The sequence below is a fragment of the Lepisma saccharinum genome, chromosome 25 (assembly GCF_977018435.1).
Source record: "Lepisma saccharinum chromosome 25, izLepSacc3.1, whole genome shotgun sequence".
In the NCBI taxonomy this organism is placed as follows: domain Eukaryota; kingdom Metazoa; phylum Arthropoda; class Insecta; order Zygentoma; family Lepismatidae; genus Lepisma; species Lepisma saccharinum.
Genome location: NC_139253.1, coordinates 48,781,643 through 48,802,198, shown reverse-complemented (window position 1 = coordinate 48,802,198; position 20,556 = coordinate 48,781,643). Strand labels below are relative to the sequence as shown.

The following is a 20,556-nucleotide window of genomic DNA, read 5'->3' as shown; positions in this document are numbered from 1 at the left end:
ATTTTAATGTTCTTCTTGTATATTTCTAGTTTATGGTTGTTACAAACATTTAAACATATTTTTTGATCTTGTGTTTGCTCCCTACGACACATCAGACATTTATTTGTAGTTTGATCATATTACAGCTACAATAACAATAAGACAATTTAATAAAAACAGAAAAGAAACAATTATACAACGAATCTTGTCATTGAAGTTACATTTTGGAGTACAACAATTTAATTAATTATGAATTTTTTTGATTGTAAATCTTATCAAACTTTAATTATAAATACCAAACATCATCAGATAATTCGACATATTTTCTTCTCTAATACAAAGATTTTTCTTCTCGGTTGGCTAAAATTTCAGACTGGTGGCTTACCCCGCTTGTAAAAAAGAGAACTTCTGAGTCCATTGTTGATAGGCTCCAACAATGTAACACTATTTACAAGGTTCATTGTATAACTTGTCTCTTTCTGTTTTTATTAGATGCATCCTATTGTTATAACTGTAATATTAATTAAAGTACAAATAAATGTCTGATAAAGAAAGCATGTATTCTCCAGAAATATGTTACATCAAAAAAGTGTTTAAATGCTAGTAAGCGTAAATACGAAGAAGAATTCACCAATACGTATACATAGAAGAAGAATTATCACTGTTGTTTGCAGTCAGATGAAGAGGGACAGCCACATTTATTAATATATTATTAACAATACAAATATTTTTTTTCAAATATTCCGTAAAGAAACACTTTTTCTTTGTAATATCTTCTTAACCCTTTCCCAATACAATCAGAATTGTCGTCTTATGTATTACGAGAACATCATAAAAAAATTAAGATGAGGTTTCCATATTTGTATATGCACTTTATTTGCCAATTGGTACTACAAACAAGTGCAGCAAGGTAAAATGTCAAAATTCGTCTTCCTTTTTACCAAATTTGAATACCATGGATGACAAGAAAACAAGTAAGTTATGAAAGAAGAGTTGAATTCCTGGTTGAATGACAACATCTGAAAATAAATATTTCTTTATTAACAAAATTGTGTAGTCTAAGAGGTAAATTCTATAATATAACTTGCTAGTTCAGACTGGAAGTACTTTTAACACTATGTGCCCGATAAATTTTAAATCATTAAAATCAGTAACGCGTTAAAGTTGCCGTTGCATTATTGCTTCCAAAAGTAACATGTTATCGTTACAACGAAACATATTATTTGGTCATAAAATAAGGGCATGTACTTTCTACAAAAGTATCACATGTCTAGTGCATGTTTACCTAGTATAACTTTACATGCACAAGTTTAAGACAACACATCAAAGTATGTTTCGGCCTAGCAAATACATCATCCAGTTCTGAATTGATCGATATAATGCAAAGTATCGAAGTACTCGTGTTATTAGTAACACCATGTACCGAAAAAGTATCGTGTTACTAACGCACGTACCAAAAATATAATGTCTTACCAACTAACGAGTTACCTGATTTACTTTTGTAATCAAGGGATCCCGGGTTCAATACTCGGTGAAGGTAGTACGTACGTAGTGGTTCGGATCCCACTTAATTAAACTGTAGGTCCAGTCCCGATTAGTCTTTCTGTGCTTAAAGTGTACTTAAAAAGAAACTCAACCTGCGTGATTAAAATAACGAAATGCGTAATCTTTTTTGCTTTTTAATTTTGCCCTAGAACATGCAGCAGAAAAGTAAAAGAAATTAATGAAGAATCAAAATTGAACGGTATAATTAAGCCATCATTAGCATATGTAAATGTCTACTATGATATGAAACAAATAGAATGCAATGTCGTATTTGATCGTATAATCGTCGCACATTATATGCCAACCATTTGTTTGCAAAAACAAAAGGGAGGGATGTTCGACCACTAAGTGAAGATTTTAAAGAAAGAATTGCCGGTGATACCGGTACTTAGAAATAATTAATTACCAAACTGTAACCATGTCTTTAGTGCAATATTGGGACGCAAGGAGTATTCGTGCTCGTATGTTAAAACTAGTGTTGGGCAATATATCGTCTAGACGATATATCGCGATATTGAAAAATTTCGTCCAGACAATATCAACTAGACGATATATCGTCACGATATTTTGGTGATATATATCGTGTCAGCGACATACCGTCACGATATTTCGCGATACATATCGTAGAGACGATCCTATCGCAGATATCACGATACGGAAAAACATCGTATCGTGCCGTCTGTGACGATATTTTCTTGACGATATATCGTAATATCAAATTTCCGATATCATCCATCCCTAGTTAATACTGAATACAGTAGTCCAAATCGACGCACATTTCTTCGTGGCAGTTAAGCGAACATTTTTTTTCCGTTCTGAAAAAAATGTAATATACGTATTAGTTGTTATTGATTTGTGCATTATAGTCGAAATATAACTCTTGAGAAAATTTACTACAGTGTCTCGAAATATTTAATCTTCTGTGTCCGACGATTCTGCACCGCTACCATTATTTCGTTATCTGATGCGCCATGAAAGGTTGTAAACCAATTTTAGGGCTGGAAAAACAGGGTCCGACGATTAGGTCGTGAAATACTGTATTTACAAGATTCTGATTGAGAACCTGATGGGAAGAGGTTTCAGATAAGGCGTAAGAAGACCAAAATGAAGATGAAAGAATAATCTTGAGATGGACTTGAATCAAATTGTAAAGACTTCATACAATTCAAATTTCGAAATTGTTGTGTGAAAACGTAGACGAGAGGTGCAAGTTATGTTAGTACTGGGGATGTTCTATGAGAATTCTCTTAACTGGGGGAAAGCATCACCCCCACGTTGCCACCATTTTAAGCAATGCCCCCGAGAAATATCCTACCTTGCAAACAACGTTATTATTGGATTGATTGTGGCCAGGGTGTTGGCAGATCCTGCGTTGCTTTTGCAGTTGAATTAGGCATTCCGAATTTGAGAGTAAATAAGAGTTATTTGGTAATGCTCCACCAGTCCTAGGCTACAAATATAAATTCCTATAAATCATAAGTAAATTTCTACATTGAACTTAGTATTGCCAGAAAATGATGCAGTAGCCAAAAATTTAGAAAGGCCTCAAGGTAGGGGAAGAGAATCAGGTAATGAGTACACAAAAATTCCCGGATACCGTCCAGATGCGATATTGAAAAAAATATCGTCCAGGCGATATCAACTAGATGATATATCGTCACGATATTTTAGCGATATATATCGCCGATATCACGATAAGGAAAAAATATCGTATCGTATCGCCTGTGATGATATTTTCTTGACGACATATCAAATTTCTGATATCGTGCATCCCTAGGTATGAGAATACACACAAAAAAATATGTGTCCTGTATCTCACTTACATTTATGATAACAACTTACCTTTGGAAACATATTCCACTATGAAAATCCAAATGCTGGCAATTAGACAGGCAAATCCTAGAATAAAACCAACGAACAGCCAGAAACGAGCCAGAACAACACTGAAACCGTCCGCAGCCATCCCATCTCCAGTAACATGAGCTGACGTCACAATGTTAATCCTTCAAAACACAATATGAGTATTCTTAATTTCTCTTAAACGTAAGTGAAGAGAAACTTACTAATGTACATAAATCAATGAATCAACAAAGTATTTGGATTATTTAGCGTCACTTTTCTGCCAAATTTGGCTAATCGCGACCATGGGGATAAGTGATTACCTGAAATTGATCGAGGGACGCTCACACCCATGCACACAGACCGGGACTTGAACCGGGAAACTTCGCTGGAATATTCGAAAGTGGGGTATTTAATGCGCTCGCCACTGAAACACATTACAATAGTAATGATAATATAGTAGTAATAAAGCATGGAAAAGTATGTTTCATTGCATGATACGTGGAGAGAAAAAGAGTAAACCGAATTAAGTTTGGAAGGAATCGTTTCAATTAATACTTTCATTTCTTGTTAACATTGTCCTGCTAAACTGAAAAATGGGGTCCAATTTCTTCCTTTTAAAATTACAATTCAAGTAAATGTTTACGTAGCTATCTAAGTTTTCCCTTCATTTACATCACAAGTAAGATTCAATCTGTGTTTCTCGTATTTGTTTCACATTTTCCATTCCTTTTGAACTATTGGTATGTAATTCTATTCAAATCTGTTAGAACCAAAACTATCATTAATAATTAAATCCATCCTTCAATTTTCGAGTGAAATTGCAATACCATACAATTTGCATTGGACTCAGTGAAGCCTTGTGGAATTGGTAAACCAACACGAAAACAATTATCTACAGTCTAGCTACTAATAACCTGTTTTCTTAATGAACTCAAAAATTACCAAAATGTCACTTAGCATGTTTTACACCCGAGCCCTTGAATTATGCAACCAGGGGAAAAAATTATAAAATGTATGTAAAATATAATTGTAAAAACTTAAGTTACCTATTCTTTGAGAGTTAAAATTTCGAGATTTGAGATTCGATTATTAGATATTTGTGCCCATGGCCCGAGTCCCATAACGAATCAATAGCTGCTGTCATGAGTATCTCAAAAAATTATATTCTTAGGGTTATTGAGCTGTATTATGCTATTTTTTCGCTGATAAAATTATTCCACAAAAATAACATTGTGATGGGTTAGTTACTACATTCAAATATAGAACAGTCCCTAACTTCTATACAACAGGTAGACTTCTTTATTAGAATAAAATAAAATTCTTCCCCTAGTAAGAAAATTACACAGGCTATATACATTCATACCTGAAATTATAATAGACTGAAAAAGAAATTAGAACCTGATAAAGAATTATTTATCAGGTCATTCTCACTGGAGAATTAAAATATGAAGCAAATGTTGGTGAATGCAGTGTCAAGGAATTGGTGAATCAAAGAAAAAATTATATTTCCTGGGTCTCAGCTAGGATATTTACACTAAACCAAGAAAATTTCGCATATTTAATTTTTTAGTTCTCAACTAAGACCTGATTTCTTATAAATAACGATAAAAATCACATTTGTTTATAGTTCTTTTCAGTTCTTACGGCGGGCGCTCTAGAAGCTGGCAAGGGAAGTGGGGAGCGGGAAATTCGCCCCAGACCAACCAGACAACAGCAGTGGCGCCGAGAGACATGACGCTGCCGGAAAAAGTACTACGTGAAACTCGTTCTACTGGCCGCTATGTTTCTTATCGTGCTGGATTGGTCGCTTCCCCGCTCCCCACTTCCCCTGCCAGCTTCAAGAGAGCCCGCCGTAAGAACTGAAAAGAGCTATAACTAATTCCCATGCAATTGTCTAATAATAACTACATCACTATTAACTTACATAATAAATGAAAATGTTCCAATAACTCCAATAACATAATGAGCACCCGGAATAGCATTTCCATAATTTACTGCAGCATCTAAAATTACCCACCAACCACTGAAGAACTGAAATGGTAAATAAATACTACATATGTAGGTACAAAGATATTGCTAAAATCACAAGTACTCTTATTGTAACTACAAGTAAAATAATTACATTTAAATGCAAACTCGTAAGGTACTATATTCTATCCCGGGAATCTCTGGAGCAAGAGAACGAATACAAGTCTCTGCGCAAGTACTGACTCGAGAGGGCTCGACCAATGAACGCGTGAGATGTGAAGTGAATGAATGAAGAAGAAAATGAGGCTGCAGCTACCACCTGTTAGCAGCAGCACGTACTGCTCTGTTTCCCTCCCCCACTCGCTTTCTCCCCACTTCTACAGTTATGCACTGCCTTGCTCTACAGATTTCCGGGACAGAGTATACATAAGAAATTGCCGGGGCAATTTTGTTTTGTTTTTTGCAGTTTATAATTTGCCATTTGAAGAAAATTTTAATAATAGCATAAGCATGGTTAAAAATATTCAAATTTTACATAAAAATCTCCTAATCTATGTTACTTGAGTAGTGTAATTGGTACCACAACCAGTGCCACTTACAAGTGTACAAATGATGAGCTCATATAATTAAACAGCCCGATTTGCCCACACTTAAAATTATGCCAAGATGCCCCTTATTCCCCAATTCTTCAAGTGTAATATGCTCTTAATTCTAAGAATTTTCAATCCTAGTGTACAAATGATGAGCCCCCTCAGATTGATTTGCCTACACTTATAAAAGGCACTTCTGTGAGATTGTTGTCCATAAATTTGTTAAAAATATGCCCCTCTTGATATTTTTTTTGCCCACACCTAAAACTAAGCCAAAACGTATTAACACACACCCACACACACTCCCCCCCCCTCACCCACACCCACCCATACACACACACACACACACACACACACACACACACACACACACACACACACACACACATACATGCTTACTTCTGGTTTATCTCCATTGCATCATGCTGTGCAACAAATTATTATCCAATATTATGCAACAAATTATGATGCAAGAGCTATTACATCATGCTGTGCAACAAATTATTATCCAATATTAAGCAATAAATTATTATGCATGTGTTGTTTTCTGATTGGTTAATTATGACATAATGTGATGATGTGTTATATTCTGATTGCTTTGTTGTTTCAGATGTTTTAATCCATGCTTAGGGTATATAAAGAGATTTTGCTTTACTCCTCGGCCAGTATTGTGAGAGTGGCTGAGGAGAACAGATGTGTTGTTACAGTGCTTCTCATACTTACAGGCCTGTTTGGCTTAATATTTATTATTCATATTAAATATATTTCTGGTATATTGAACAAAAGGGCTTATATTTTGTATAAAAAATGTGATATTTGTTGCATCCAGCTTGTTTGTTGTAATCCACTCATATTTAGAGTCAGGCTTATATCTGTCCCAGCCTGTTATACAAAAATCAATACATAACACAGCGCTAGGTCATTGCCTTTCTAGACATGCATGTCTGTGCAGGCATTTGCGGAAGGTCAGTGTAGATCAATATTTATTCTCTTTTTCCACTTGTGGGCTATTAGCTTTACAACCTGTCATAATAAGCATAGAGTTTTGGTTTAAAACCCCCAAAAATTTATATAATAAACTGAGAATAAAAATTAATAATATTAACATATTAAATATACACAAGAAATAAACAAAGCACACAGCTGAACAAAATATATATATATATTAAGTACAAAATTCTGAATTGAACCCCAGGAAATCTTATATAATAAACCAACAACAAAAATGCCAAATCAAAAATATTGCAATCAGTGTAATAAGAATATATCCAGCCCCAATTGGGCCAGACACCAAAAGAATTGTAACCCAGGCAAATTCAGAACTCCCACTAAAATATGTTCTAAATGCAATAAAATATTTAGCAAAGCATATTTCAATAGACATGTGGGTTCTTGTTCTGTACAGTCATCAACATTGCCCCCACAACCATCTACATCTGGTCTGAAAAGAAAGCATGAAACACCTGTTAATGCTGGACCGGCAAAGCAGCCACGCTATGAACCCATCCATAGCAGTTTTAACGGCCAATTAAGGGATCACCGGTTTGTATCAGAGCCAAGATGTGACATTAAGAATTTTTTGAAGAGTATAAATCCAGATGTGCAGGCAATTCTAAATGCACAAAATGGCTCTTATAAGCTGTCCCTCAAATTGTTTACACAATATAAGAAGCCAAATGGCATAAAATTTACACAGCCCCACATAACAGAAACTGTACCGGTATATTCAAATGCAAATTTAGACAAAATAATAAGCAGCTTGATAGATCAATTGAATATTAAACACTCTGAATTTGCAGCAAAAGAGTCTGGATGGAGCCTATGCGGATCTCCACACAAGTTATATATTAATATTTCTGAATTCAGCCCATTACAAGGTTCCACTTATGTGCCTTTACCTGCCAATATCAAAAACAAAACAGCCGTGGTTAATATAAAAAATAATGACCAGAAATGCTTTTTGTGGTGTATTTTAGCTGCTTTGTATCCAGTTTCAAGCAATCCTGAGAGAATAACTTATTATAAACAACATGAAAATGATTTTGATGAAGCAATGGAGGGTTTAGAATATCCAATGTCTGTTCGGAATATTGATAAATTTGAAAAAAAGGCCAGGCACATCAATGGCAAACAATTATCTATTAATGTATTTACTTGTTCTACTGGCCGTGACAATTGCTTGATAGATCCTCTCAGAATCAGTACACTTGATGATGAATCTGCTATTCCGATTGATCTGCTCTTAATTGAAAAGGATGGCACATATCATTACACTCTGATACATAATCTTGAAGCTTTAGTCAGAACACAACTAGACAAAACTCATAGAATATTCAAGTTGTGCAGAAGATGTTTGTCTGTGTTTGATGGTAGAAAAATGGTGAATGGGGTTCGTGAAAAAAATGCAGAAATTGCTAAAAACAAGTTAATTGAGCATCTGAAATACTGTGGCAACCATAAACCTGTTCATATGGTGATGCCAAAGCCAAGTGAAAATGCAAAATTCAAAACATTTGAAGCCCTGTTGGAACACCCAGCATATATAGTCTGTGATTTTGAATCAAATCTCAAACCTCTTGCATTCTGTAGCCCAGATCCTGATGAACCTTCAATTACACCATACCAGTTACATGAACCTTCCAGTTTTTATTATGTGGTTGTAAAGGATGGTGTTGTTTGTAAAGAATATTTATACATGGGACCAGATGCCATCAAAGAATTTGCACATAGAATAGAAAATGAGTGCCATGACATAGCATCTAATATTTTATTAAAATCAAAACCTATGTTGCCTTTAACAGAGAAACACATTGAAGATTTCAACAAAGCAGAAAAATGCCCGGTATGTGATTCTGAATTTTCAGATGCAAATATCAAGGTTCATCACCATTCTCATACAGATGGTAAATTCTTAATGGCCCTGTGTAAAAGCTGTAATATTGAGATCCAGAGACCAAAATTTGTCCCCATATTTTGCCATGGAGCATCCAATTATGATTTTCATCATTTGATCAGGTACGAGGGGTTTAACAAGCAGAATTTAAATATTTTAGCTGAAAATGATGAGAAATATATTGCCATTAACAAAATAATTAAAGTTAATGGTGTTTCTATTCACTTAAGATTTCTTGATTCATACAGAATTTTATCGGCTAGCCTGGCTACACTGGCCACTCAATTATCTGATGATCAATTCAAAATCACATGTGCTTTGTTTCCAAATCAGGACCTGAAATTAATTAGGCGGAAGGGTGTATATCCATATGATTATGTTACAGATTTTTCTAAATTTGATGAGTGTTCTCTGCCACCACAACAAGAGTTTTACAGCAAAATCAGAGCATCTGGAATCACTGATGATGATTATCACCATGCCCAGTTGATGTGGAACAATTTAAAATGCCAGACATTTGGTGATTATCACAAGGCATATTTAAAACTTGATGTGACTCTCTTAGCTGATATATTGCAGGCATTCAGAAAATCTTCCATGCAAAATTATAAGCTGGATCCAATGTATTTTTACAGTGCTCCGGGCCTAGCATGGTCTGCAATGTTTTTAAACACTATAAACACTAAAATGCAATTGGATCTGATCCAGGATCAAGATATGTATCTGTTTATGGAACAATGTATAAGAGGAGGCATGGTGCAATGTTCTCAGAGATATGCCAGAGCAAATAACAAATATATTCCTGATTATGATCCAGCACTGCCATCAAATTATATACTGTATGTAGATGCAAACAGCCTCTATGGTTATGCTATGATGGATAAACTGCCATATGCAGGGCTTGAGTGGGTTGAAAATTTCAACATTGAAGATCTTAAGGATTTTGATGATAGTAATTATGGCCTATTCTTAGAGGTTGATCTGACAATTCCTGATGATTTACACAAAAGACATTTTCTGATCTGCCCCCAATTCCTGAGGTTAAGTGCTCACCTGGCTCTAAACAGAAGAAATTGATGATGACTCTAGAGCCGAAACAGGGTTGTGTCATATATTACAAAAACCTCCAGTTCCTGATGAATCATGGTGTTCAAGTGACCAAAATTGGAAAAGTTTTGAGGTTTAGGCACTCAACATGGTTGAAGCCATATATTGATACAAACACAGAGCTTCGAACATCTGCAATGAGCCAATTTGATAAGACCTTGTTTAAATTGATGGTCAATTCAGTGTATGGCAAAACAATTGAAAATGTCAGAAAACATATTGATGTTAAAATAATTACTGACCCCAGCCGGAGCAAAAAATTGATTGCAAAGCCAAACTTCAATTACAGAAGAATTTATGATGAAAATATGGCACTTTTCAACATGAAAAGAACAAAAATCAAATTTGATAAGCCTATTTATGTAGGGGCTGTGATATTGGAATTGGCCAAATTACACATGTTAAAATTGTATTATGATGTGTTGAAACCTTTGTATGGTGATTGTCTAAAATTGATGTACATGGACACTGATAGTTTTGTTCTTGATATTCAAACAGAAGATGTTTATAAAGATATTGCACAGCCTGAATTGTTTCAATACTTTGATACCAGTGAACATTCAAAAATTCAACACCACAACAAAAAGGTGCCTGGCAAGTTAAAAGATGAGACACTTGGTGATGTTATTGTGGCATTTGCTGGGTTAAGGGCCAAGATGTACAGTTTTGAAATATGTAGTGGTGTTGTTGCCAAAAAGGCCAAGGGCATTGGCAGAGTGACTGTGGACAAAGAGCTTGAATTTGAGGATTACAAAAATTGTCTCAAATCATGTAGCACAATCAGAACATCAGAAAATAGAATTCAGAGTGTGGATCACTTATTGACTAGCAATATTGTAAGAAAAGTGGCTCTGGACCCACATGATGATAAGAGATGCATTTTATCATGTGGCATACATACCCTACCATGGGGGCATTGTGATTTGAAAAATGGCAATCAATGCCCAATTACAGAGCATGATTTGAAATAAATAAACATGCCTATGAACTTATTTGGGTTCAAAAAACAAGCTATTATGGAGCTGCCAACACCACAACCCTCTTCTGATATAATATCTAAACTAAGTGCTTTGTTAATTATTCATCTGAACAGCATACTTACAGATGTTGATGATAAAACAGGTAAAACATTGTACATATTTAACAATAATTTAAATCATTACCAATTACCTGTAGGTGGTCAATTGCAATTTATTACAACCCCTGAGGGTGATGTCAAAATTTCAGTAGGGAGAAATATTTATAGAATTAAGCACTCAAACATGATTTCTGGCACTGTATATACTGTTTCTGCTGGTGACTGCTTATATATTGAGGTCCCTGGGTCATATGACAAGCTTATACCTTTTTTTTATAGAATTAAGAATCAGATATTCAATAATAAATAACCACTAAAACAAAAATGCCTAATGATATATTTGGCCATACAAGGCATGAAGATCACAGTGATGAGATTCTGATGCTTGATGTCAGAGTCAAGAAATTAAGAAGTGATTTACAAGCTTTACAAACCACACTCAATGCCAGTCTTCAATTAGAAATTACAAATTTACAATCACAATGCATGGACCCTCTTCTTAAAATTGACTCAGAACTCAAAGTGCTGCTTCAGAAATATACTGACCTGGCCACATTGGATAATTTTCAAAGTTTAGAAGAAGCTGTAGCAGCTCTTCAAGCCAAATTTAAGACCCAGGCCACCAACTCTGAGCAATTGAAACAACAATTGGAGGAGCAGATAAATAATGTCCAGACACAGCTCCAAACAATTGTCAAAAGCATAAAATCACAAGAAGATTTTGATCTAGTGATTTCCACTCTAAAGGAACAGATTCAATCACTCCAAATACCTAATCTGGACCCTCTGAACAATGCCATAGCCGAGGTTAAAGAAAAAATTGAGACACTTGAAAATTTTATGAACAATTTGCCATCTTCTGATGCTTTGAGTGCAATAACTCGGAGTGTTGCAAATATCAAGCTGCAACTTGAAACATATGAAGATTTAGGAAAAATTCAAAGTACCATAACCCATCTTGAGGGTACAATAGCAGCAGTGCAAAGTGATTTGACAAATATACAAGAATCTCTAGAATCCCGCCTGCCCGGTATTGTAGACACACTTGTCAGTGTCCAGGAACAGATCACAAAGCTTGAAAACCTCAACACTGAATCTGAGCTATCTCATTTTCATCACTTGATTGATGATATCCAAACAAAGTTTGAAATTTTACAACAATCAACACCCACTAAGGCAGATATAGCCCTGCTCCAAAATGCTCTGCAAAATGTGGCTGATGCTTCTGAATTAAACAATGTGAAATTGGCACTTGAATCTTTGCAAAATACTGTGTCAAATCTGCCTACATCACAGGAACTTAAAAATATAAAGAGGGCAGTGAATCGCATATTGAAATCAGAAGATATCAAGAATATCCAGACAGAGATCAAACAACTTACTCAGACAGTGGCCACTCTACCAACTAATCAACATATTAATGAACTGCATGCCCTGTTTGAGGATATCAGAAGACAGGTCCATGATCTTACTGCTCAAAATTCAAAATTGGCAGTTATTGAAAATTTGCAACAAATTGTAGCTAATATCAAGCAACAGCTAGGGACCATGGAATCCTCTGTCTGTTTTTGCCACCCAGCTTCAAAAGATTGTGCAACAATACAAGAAACTTGTTGTGGACATAAAGATCAAGCCAGGCCATGATGATGTTGTTAGGACCATCAATGAGCACCTTGAATCTGTAACAAGCAGATTGCTTACAGCAGAAAAAGAAATAACAGGTATAATCGAGAATCCAAAACATACAGTAATTCTTGAATTGTACAGCATCCCCAACAAAGAATATGATTCACCATTTACACCAGGTGGCAAAATATATATGCTGTCCCCTGCACAATTTTATTACCAGTTTTTTGTTGGGGGCACACTGAGACCAATCAAGATTAAATATTGGCTTCAACCACAGGCACACCACTACCCCACCTTATCAATAACAAATGCTGACAACAAAGCAAAAATCACCAGTGTAGAGTTAGAGGATTTTACAGACCCCAATACATTAGAAACATCTTATGTTGAAGATGATGGCTCTCTGGAATTTAAAATACAAATAGGGGACAAATTATATTTAGAAAATCCTGTAGTATCAGCTGCTGAACACCCTATAGTTGCAATATTCTTGTTTACATATTATGTCTAGACAAATTATTGTTGATGAATTACACAGACAAGCCAGACATAATTATAAGAGACTGCCAGTAGTCACAAAAGGCATAGATGATTTATGGCAAGGGGACCTGATTGAGATGGCAAGTGGACAGCTGAAAACTTAGATAAAATCAACAAGGGCTACAAGTATCTACTCACTGTAATAGACACATTTTCAAAATTTGCCTGGGCTGTGCCACTCAAATCCAAGACTGGAAAATGTGTTACAGAAGCCATCAGGACAATCATCAATCAGAGTGGAAGATCACCGCGCTATTTGCAAACAGATAATGGCAAAGAATTTTATAATTCTGTGTTCCAACAATTTATTAAAAGCCAGTCAATAAAACATTATTCGAGTTACAGTGATCTCAAAGCCTCAATTGTAGAGAGATTCAACAAAACCCTAAAAAATCTTATGTATAAACAATTTACACTTCAAGATAATTATAAATGGATTAATATTCTTCCAGAACTTCTACATAAATATAACAACTCGGTCCATTCCACAATCAACATGAAACCCTCTGAAGTAACTTCATCTGATGAGCAAAAATTGATCAGGACTGTTTATTATCCTAGATACCAGCCAACAACAAGAAAGGCCAAATACAAGGTGGGTGATCAAGTAAGAATCAGCAAATATAAGCACTTATTCAAAAGAGGCTTTACAAGAAACTGGAGCACTGAATTATTTACAGTGGTTCAAGTTAAACCTGGGACCCTTAACACATATATAATAAAAGATCACCGAGGAGAAATTCTCAAAGGCAGATTCTATGAAGAAGAACTCAGCAAAACTAAACAGCCTGACACATATCTCATAGAAAAAATCATCCGCAGAAAAGGCAACAAGTTATTTGTCAAATGGCTAGGACTTCCAGAACACGGCTGGATCGATGCAGACAAAGTGATAATATGAGCACCTGGGATGTTATTAAAAGGCTGCCAGAACCTGAACAGCAGATTAAGAGAAATGGCAAGTAGCTGCCTGAAAATATTAGATGTCTTATTGTTGGGCCATCGGCTTGTGGTAAAACTACACTAATGGTTGATAATTTTTTATTGGCACCCAACTGGTTAGACTGGAAAAACAGGCACTTGTATATTTTCTCTAAGAGCTTGGAACAATTAAAATATCAGCAGTTGATGAAGCTATATGATGGATTGGATATAGCCACTTTTGAACCAGATGTTAAGCCACTTCATGTGTGTCTCGATAATTCAGTTGTTGTGTTTGATGACATTATACTGGATAATCAAAACAAGGTTAGAAATTTCTTTACACAGGGCCGGCACAAAAACATTGATTGTTTCTACCTGGCACAGACTTTTTCAAAAATACCGAAGCAGCTGATCCGAGACAACAGCAATTTTATATGTGTGTTTCATCAAGATCATACCAACCTCAAACACATACATGATGAATATGTAGGTGGGGACTTGAGCTACAATGATTTTTCCAAGTTTTGCAGTAGGTGCTGGAACCAGGACAGTTATGGGTTTGTCACAATTCATATGACAAGAAAACCCAATAGTGGCAAATACAGAAATAAAATCAACAATTTTCTAGACATTGAAACATATATAAATAACCATGAAAAGGCCAATCATTGATGATCTTAAATTAAAAGATTATCTTGTAAAAAGATTTAAGGGATGGAAATCACAGAACCGAGGAATTTATGAACAACACAAAGAAACAGAACAGCCTATAATTGATGCTATTAGTGAATTAGGTAAAAATATCAAAACTGTTACAGAGCAAAATCAAAATTTGATCACAGAGCTTGTAACTGTAGCTGCAAGGAACATATTAGATTATCCAATCACCCCACTTTCCAGTATTCATACACCTAGTCCTGTTGCTCCTCGAAGAATTGAAGCTACTCTGGATCCTAATGAATTGGGTCTTCTTGTTCAAAAATATTTAAGCACACCTAAAGACAACAAAGATGAGGTCTTTGGCTTATATGCTGACACAGAGTGTGATGGTAGCATCATACATAGAATTGGCAATTTCAGAGTAACATTTATGGGAGATGATATAATTGTATATTCAGAATCTCATCTTGGAGAAAGAGGTGCTTTTGTTAAGTATCTTGGCACACCTGGATTGTGGGAACTGATGACTAGGAAAAGGCCTGGCAGCTATACAGATCAAGATTATGAACATTACAAAGAAATATTAATAAAATCAGATGCTCTATACCAGAACAATGATCCCACACAAAAAAGGGTCAAGTCTAGCAGTGGAGCAAAATACAACAATTTAATCAAGCCCATATGGTCACAAATCAAGACAGGTAGTGGAATCAAACAATACAACACCCTGCCTAAAGAATTTGTCTGGGTTGATGATGTCAGGAAACTTGTAGATAGGTTATTGGTGATAGCTGGGGAGGAAAATGCTGGCAACCACAATTTTTACAATGAAAAGGTTGGAATTATGGACATGATAAGCACAAAATTGTCTAATTTTATAGTGAATGACACTAAGGGGATTGGATATCTTATAAAAATTATTAATACTCTACCACCTAAATTTTGGAATATTTCTGAGGGCCGGGGGTTGGTTAATGACATTATAAACAAGCTGCCATTTGAACTACACATTCCAGGCTATCAGTATTGTGGTCCAGGCACAAAATTGGATGATAGATTAAACAGAGGGGATCCTGGTGTTAATCCCCTAGATGCTGCTTGTAGAGACCATGACATAGCATACAACACACATTCTGATCTTGACAAGAGACATGTTGCAGACAAGAAATTAGAAGAGGCTGCATTTGGTAGATTTGTAAGCAAAGATGCTTCTTTAAGTGAAGAAATAGCAGCATTGGGGACCACCATAGCTATGAACACCAAACAAAAACTGGGGTGGGGGCTGTGAATATATATATAATAAACCTAGAATGAAGGCCAAGGGTGTTATGTATCAAATACCTTATGCAGGTCTTAAATCTCTTAAAACTATTGATAGCCTTTTAACCAAAAAGCAGTGCAAGAAAAAAAGCTCTTGTATTGCAAAGGGCCATGGAATGAAATTATTACTTAGTACCCCCCAATTAAAAAAATTACAACAATCTAGAAAAAAATCACATGTGGGGGGTTTCATATTCACTATCCCGGCCATCTTAGCTGCTCTCGGGGCTGTGGGGAGCTTGGCTGGGGGATCAGCTGCCATAGCAAAAACAGTAATAGATGCCAAGAAGAATAGGGCAGAATTAGATGAATTGAAGCGAAATAACCTGGCCATGGAGAAACAAGGCAAAGGTGTTAAGAGAGCCATGAATAAGTTTAAAAAAACAAGAGCCGCTTACAAACCAAGATATTGAAGCTTTAATCAAGCCACTGGGCATCAAACATTTTAGAGGTGTGTACATGTCTGATTCTTTACCAGAGCAACCACTCAACAAAGAGTGTGGCATTGTTAATTTGGATAAGTACAAAAATCAGGGCACTCACTGGATCTGTTATCTTAAATATTTAAACAATGAGGCATTTGTGTTTGATTCATTTGGAGGTGTTCCACCTGAAAATTTAATAAAATATCTAAAATCAGTTAATCTTTATTACAATAATGCCCGTGTACAAAATTTCAAAGATGTTAATTGTGGACATTTGTGTTTATCTGTTCTTAGATATATGTCTCAAATAAATAAACCATCAATTGAAAATTTTCAAAAGGCCTTGTGGTATTTAAAACATCATGGGGGTATTCCATCTCACCAGCCAAAATTCAATATTGAAACTCAAATTGCATGATGACATAGTGTATCCCAAAACAATAGCTCTCAGAGCATTTTATGGCATGTACTTGATCCCTAATATTACTCACCAAAACAACAAAATTGCAGTAGGGGATCAAAAAATTGTCATCACTCCAGGGCAGTATAATCTGTCCACTCTAAATGCTCAATTACCCAGAGGTATAGTGTTAAGTCAAAATTCTGTCACTCACAGAGTAGAGATTGTATCTGCTACAGAAACAGTGGATCTGGGTACTATAGGAGAGCTGTTAGGCTTTGAGAACAACACAAAACTTGAAGCGGCCATCAAACACACTGCTATTAATATACCTAAATTCTTAGCCATAGAGACTCTAAATATTCACTGTAATGTGGCTGAGGGTATGATCACCAAATCAAATGGCATAGGCACTCACAAACAAACTGGCATCATTGCAACATTTAAACCTAATTCTGAATTTATGGAGCCAATCATCTACACTCCATCCCCAACATTATATTTTCCTGTGTGCCATAATAGAATAGATAACATTGAATTGATGGTCACTAATGAAAAAGAAGAATTAGTTGATTTTGCTGGAGCCACAACAACTGCAATCATAGAGATTAATATTTAAATAAAAATACATACAAAAAAAATGGAAAATATTGAGAGTTATGAGCTACAATCATTCCCTCCAAACAGGAGGACATTTGCCAATTTAAATCAACCCAACACAGAGATTGAGGTTGATCTTGATGTAGGGGATGGCTTTATACACCCCCACAGAGCAGATCTATACATCAAATTTGATGTTGTAAAGCTCGATGGTGCAGATTATCCGGCAAATTCAAATATAAGATTGGTAGATAATTTTGTGCCGCATTTGTTCTCTGAAATTGAGATCAGAAAGCATGGTGTTGTTATAAACAGAATAGATTATCCCGGCATTACCTCCACAGCTTTGGCCACACTAAAATTATCCAAAACCGAGGCTTCTTACTACAAAATAGGTGGATTTGAGGCTGGTGATAAAATATTATCTAAGAGCCACACAGTGCTGTTCCCTATGCGCCTGTTGCCAGGATTAATTTCAGATTACAAAGATATTATGTGGAAGGGTGGTTTAAGAATCACATTTAGAAGAGCTGCCAATGATAATAATGCTTTGATGAGGTACAGCACATTAAACTCTACAGCGGAAGCTCTGCCCAATACCCTACCTGATGAAGGCAAATGCATTATTCAGACTATGGAGCTAAGAATCCCAGTTGTTGAATATGAAGCCAGTTATGCTCTTAAATACAAAGCAGATATAATAAAAAATCCACAAATTCCTTTACAATTTTATACATATCAATGTGTACAGAAGCCCGCAACTGGTACCTATTATGAGTTTGATGCTACAAATTCATTCTCCAGTATACAATATGACATGCCGGATTTTGTGGTGGTATTGTTTCAGACTGAGAGACACAATAATCAGGAAAAAAATTCAAGTAGATTTGATAACTGCAACATCAAGAACATATATCTTAAAAATGGCAGAAATGAGGTATTTCCCAGAGAAAATTATAATTTAGACATGTCCAAGGATGATTTCCTTAAATTATATGAAGCATTTACAGCATACAAAAGGATCACTACTGGCAATACTGACATGTATTACACACCAGATGAATTCAAAGCACAGAGACCCATGTTTGTCATCAACACTTCAAAAAGGAAACAAGTTGTGGTTAATGACAGGACAAACATTAAAATTATCTGTGAATTCCACGATACACTCCCCGATGACACCATATGTAGTGTTATTCTCATAGGGGAAAAATCATATGTTTATGATGTAAGAAATGAGAGAGTCACAGAGCAATTCTAGAAGAATTACATTGTTTTAATATTAGATAAACAAATTGAACCTGGTATCCAATTGAACTGAAACCAGAAGTAAATATGTGTGTGTGTGTGTGTGTGTGTGTGTGTGTGTGTGTGTGTGTGTGTGTGTGTGTGTGTGTGTGTGTGGGTGGGTGTGGGTGAGGGGGGTATGTGTGTGTTGGGGCTTAGTTTTAAGTGTGGGCAAAATAAAATATCAAGAGGGGCATATTTTTAACAAATTTATGGACAACAATCTCACTGAAGTGCCTTTTATAAGTGTAAGCAAATCAATCTGAGGGGGCTCATCATTTGTACACTAGGATTGAAAATTCTTAGAATTAAGAGCATATTACACTTGAAGAATTGGGGAATAAGAGCATCTTGGCATAATTTTAAGTGTGGGTAAATCGGGCTGTTTAATTATATGAGCTCATCATTTGTACACTTGTAAGTGGCACTGGTTGTAGCACCAATTACACTACTTACTTGCTAGTGAAAACTGTATGTTTTTCGCAAGATATTTAGTGAATAAGTTTTACCTTACAAGCCTAACCGTATTGTCTGTGCATATAACGCAGTTTTCACTGTAGCATACTTAATGCTAACGGATGAAAGTTATCTTTTTATAAAAGTTTGACGTGGAGGATCTAACTCAATGTTAGACTCGACTAACTAACCATTTATGTGCTTATGCATAGAGTCTAATCGCGAATGACTGTGCAAATCATGTAAAATAGGATCGACTTAGCTATGATTTTCTGAAGCCAGATATTCTTATATTTTCTGCTCCTGTTATCGTAGCTCTATGAAATAATACCTTATGTCTTGTGATATACTTTAATTAGGGGAGTAAGGGGTGACCTTCCACGTAGTTCATTCTGGACTGCATTTTGCAGACTAACGAAGCTCTGGCGTCTGGCTCTATGGCCAGCATCATTCTGTGTGTTGTCCTGTTTCTTGTCCTTATGTGTGCTGACTGTCCCCTTGTAGTCCTTTTTACCGGTCAGAATATTTTAATATTTTAGTTACACGACATTACAGTTAAGTTATTGTAGTTAATTTAGTATAACGTGACAGGTGCAAAATAGCCTAATTGCTGACACACCCAAAATTTTAAATTCAAATTCACATATTAATTAGTAATGTCGGCCAAAATACAAAGGTATTGGTGGTGTAAATTTTGTAATAGGAAAGACAGCTTTGACGTTCTTACCCTATATTATCCATAGCAGCTCTTACTTACAAACACTCCAGACACTATGGCAATAATAGAATTTCTTGGTTTTCCAGCACGAAACCAAAAGCAGTGATTCAATAAAGTTTTCTCGGAGTACTCACTGCACAAGGTCAAACAGTTTTGCTGACACTTTTCCGAGCAACACCCCATTGTGTCATACGATATGAAAAGTTTTCTGAAGGAGAATAGAACACGCGAAAATCAAAGAGGATAAGTCACAGATATTTAGTATCAGACTAGAAAATAAGAGTGACATCAACTCTCAAAAGAACGAAAGTAGGTCCGAACTCACCTCGGCTGATATTAAGATTTTTCAATGACAATTCAACAAACGTTCATGTATAGGCTATGTGAGATATAATTGCAAAATGTTAAAATTATAACATTATTTTTCGGGAAACCCAGCATCACGCTATCTGACAATGTTCGTTAAATATATCGGTTGGTTAGGTGTAAGGGTTATCCTTTTCTAAGACACCCAAATGTCAATCTCCCTTCCACGTAGTATACCCTGGACGGACTGCATTTTGCAGACTAGCGAGGCTCTGGCGTGTGGACACAC

At 35.7% G+C, this 20,556-nt stretch overlaps 1 protein-coding gene across 1 annotated transcript; it reads right to left on the bottom strand.

Annotated features, from left to right (window-relative positions):
• Positions 1 to 790: 790 nt before the first annotated feature.
• Positions 791 to 20,187, bottom strand: LOC145978852 (transmembrane protein 50A-like). Its single transcript, XM_083111736.1, has 4 exons — positions 20,001 to 20,187; positions 5,291 to 5,397; positions 3,367 to 3,527; positions 791 to 998 (listed from the first exon to the last, which is right to left on the bottom strand). Exons 1-4 carry the CDS (start codon positions 20,142 to 20,144, stop codon positions 898 to 900), a joined length of 513 nt encoding a protein of 170 aa, XP_082967862.1. The 5' UTR covers positions 20,145 to 20,187; the 3' UTR covers positions 791 to 897.
• Positions 20,188 to 20,556: the final 369 nt, after the last annotated feature.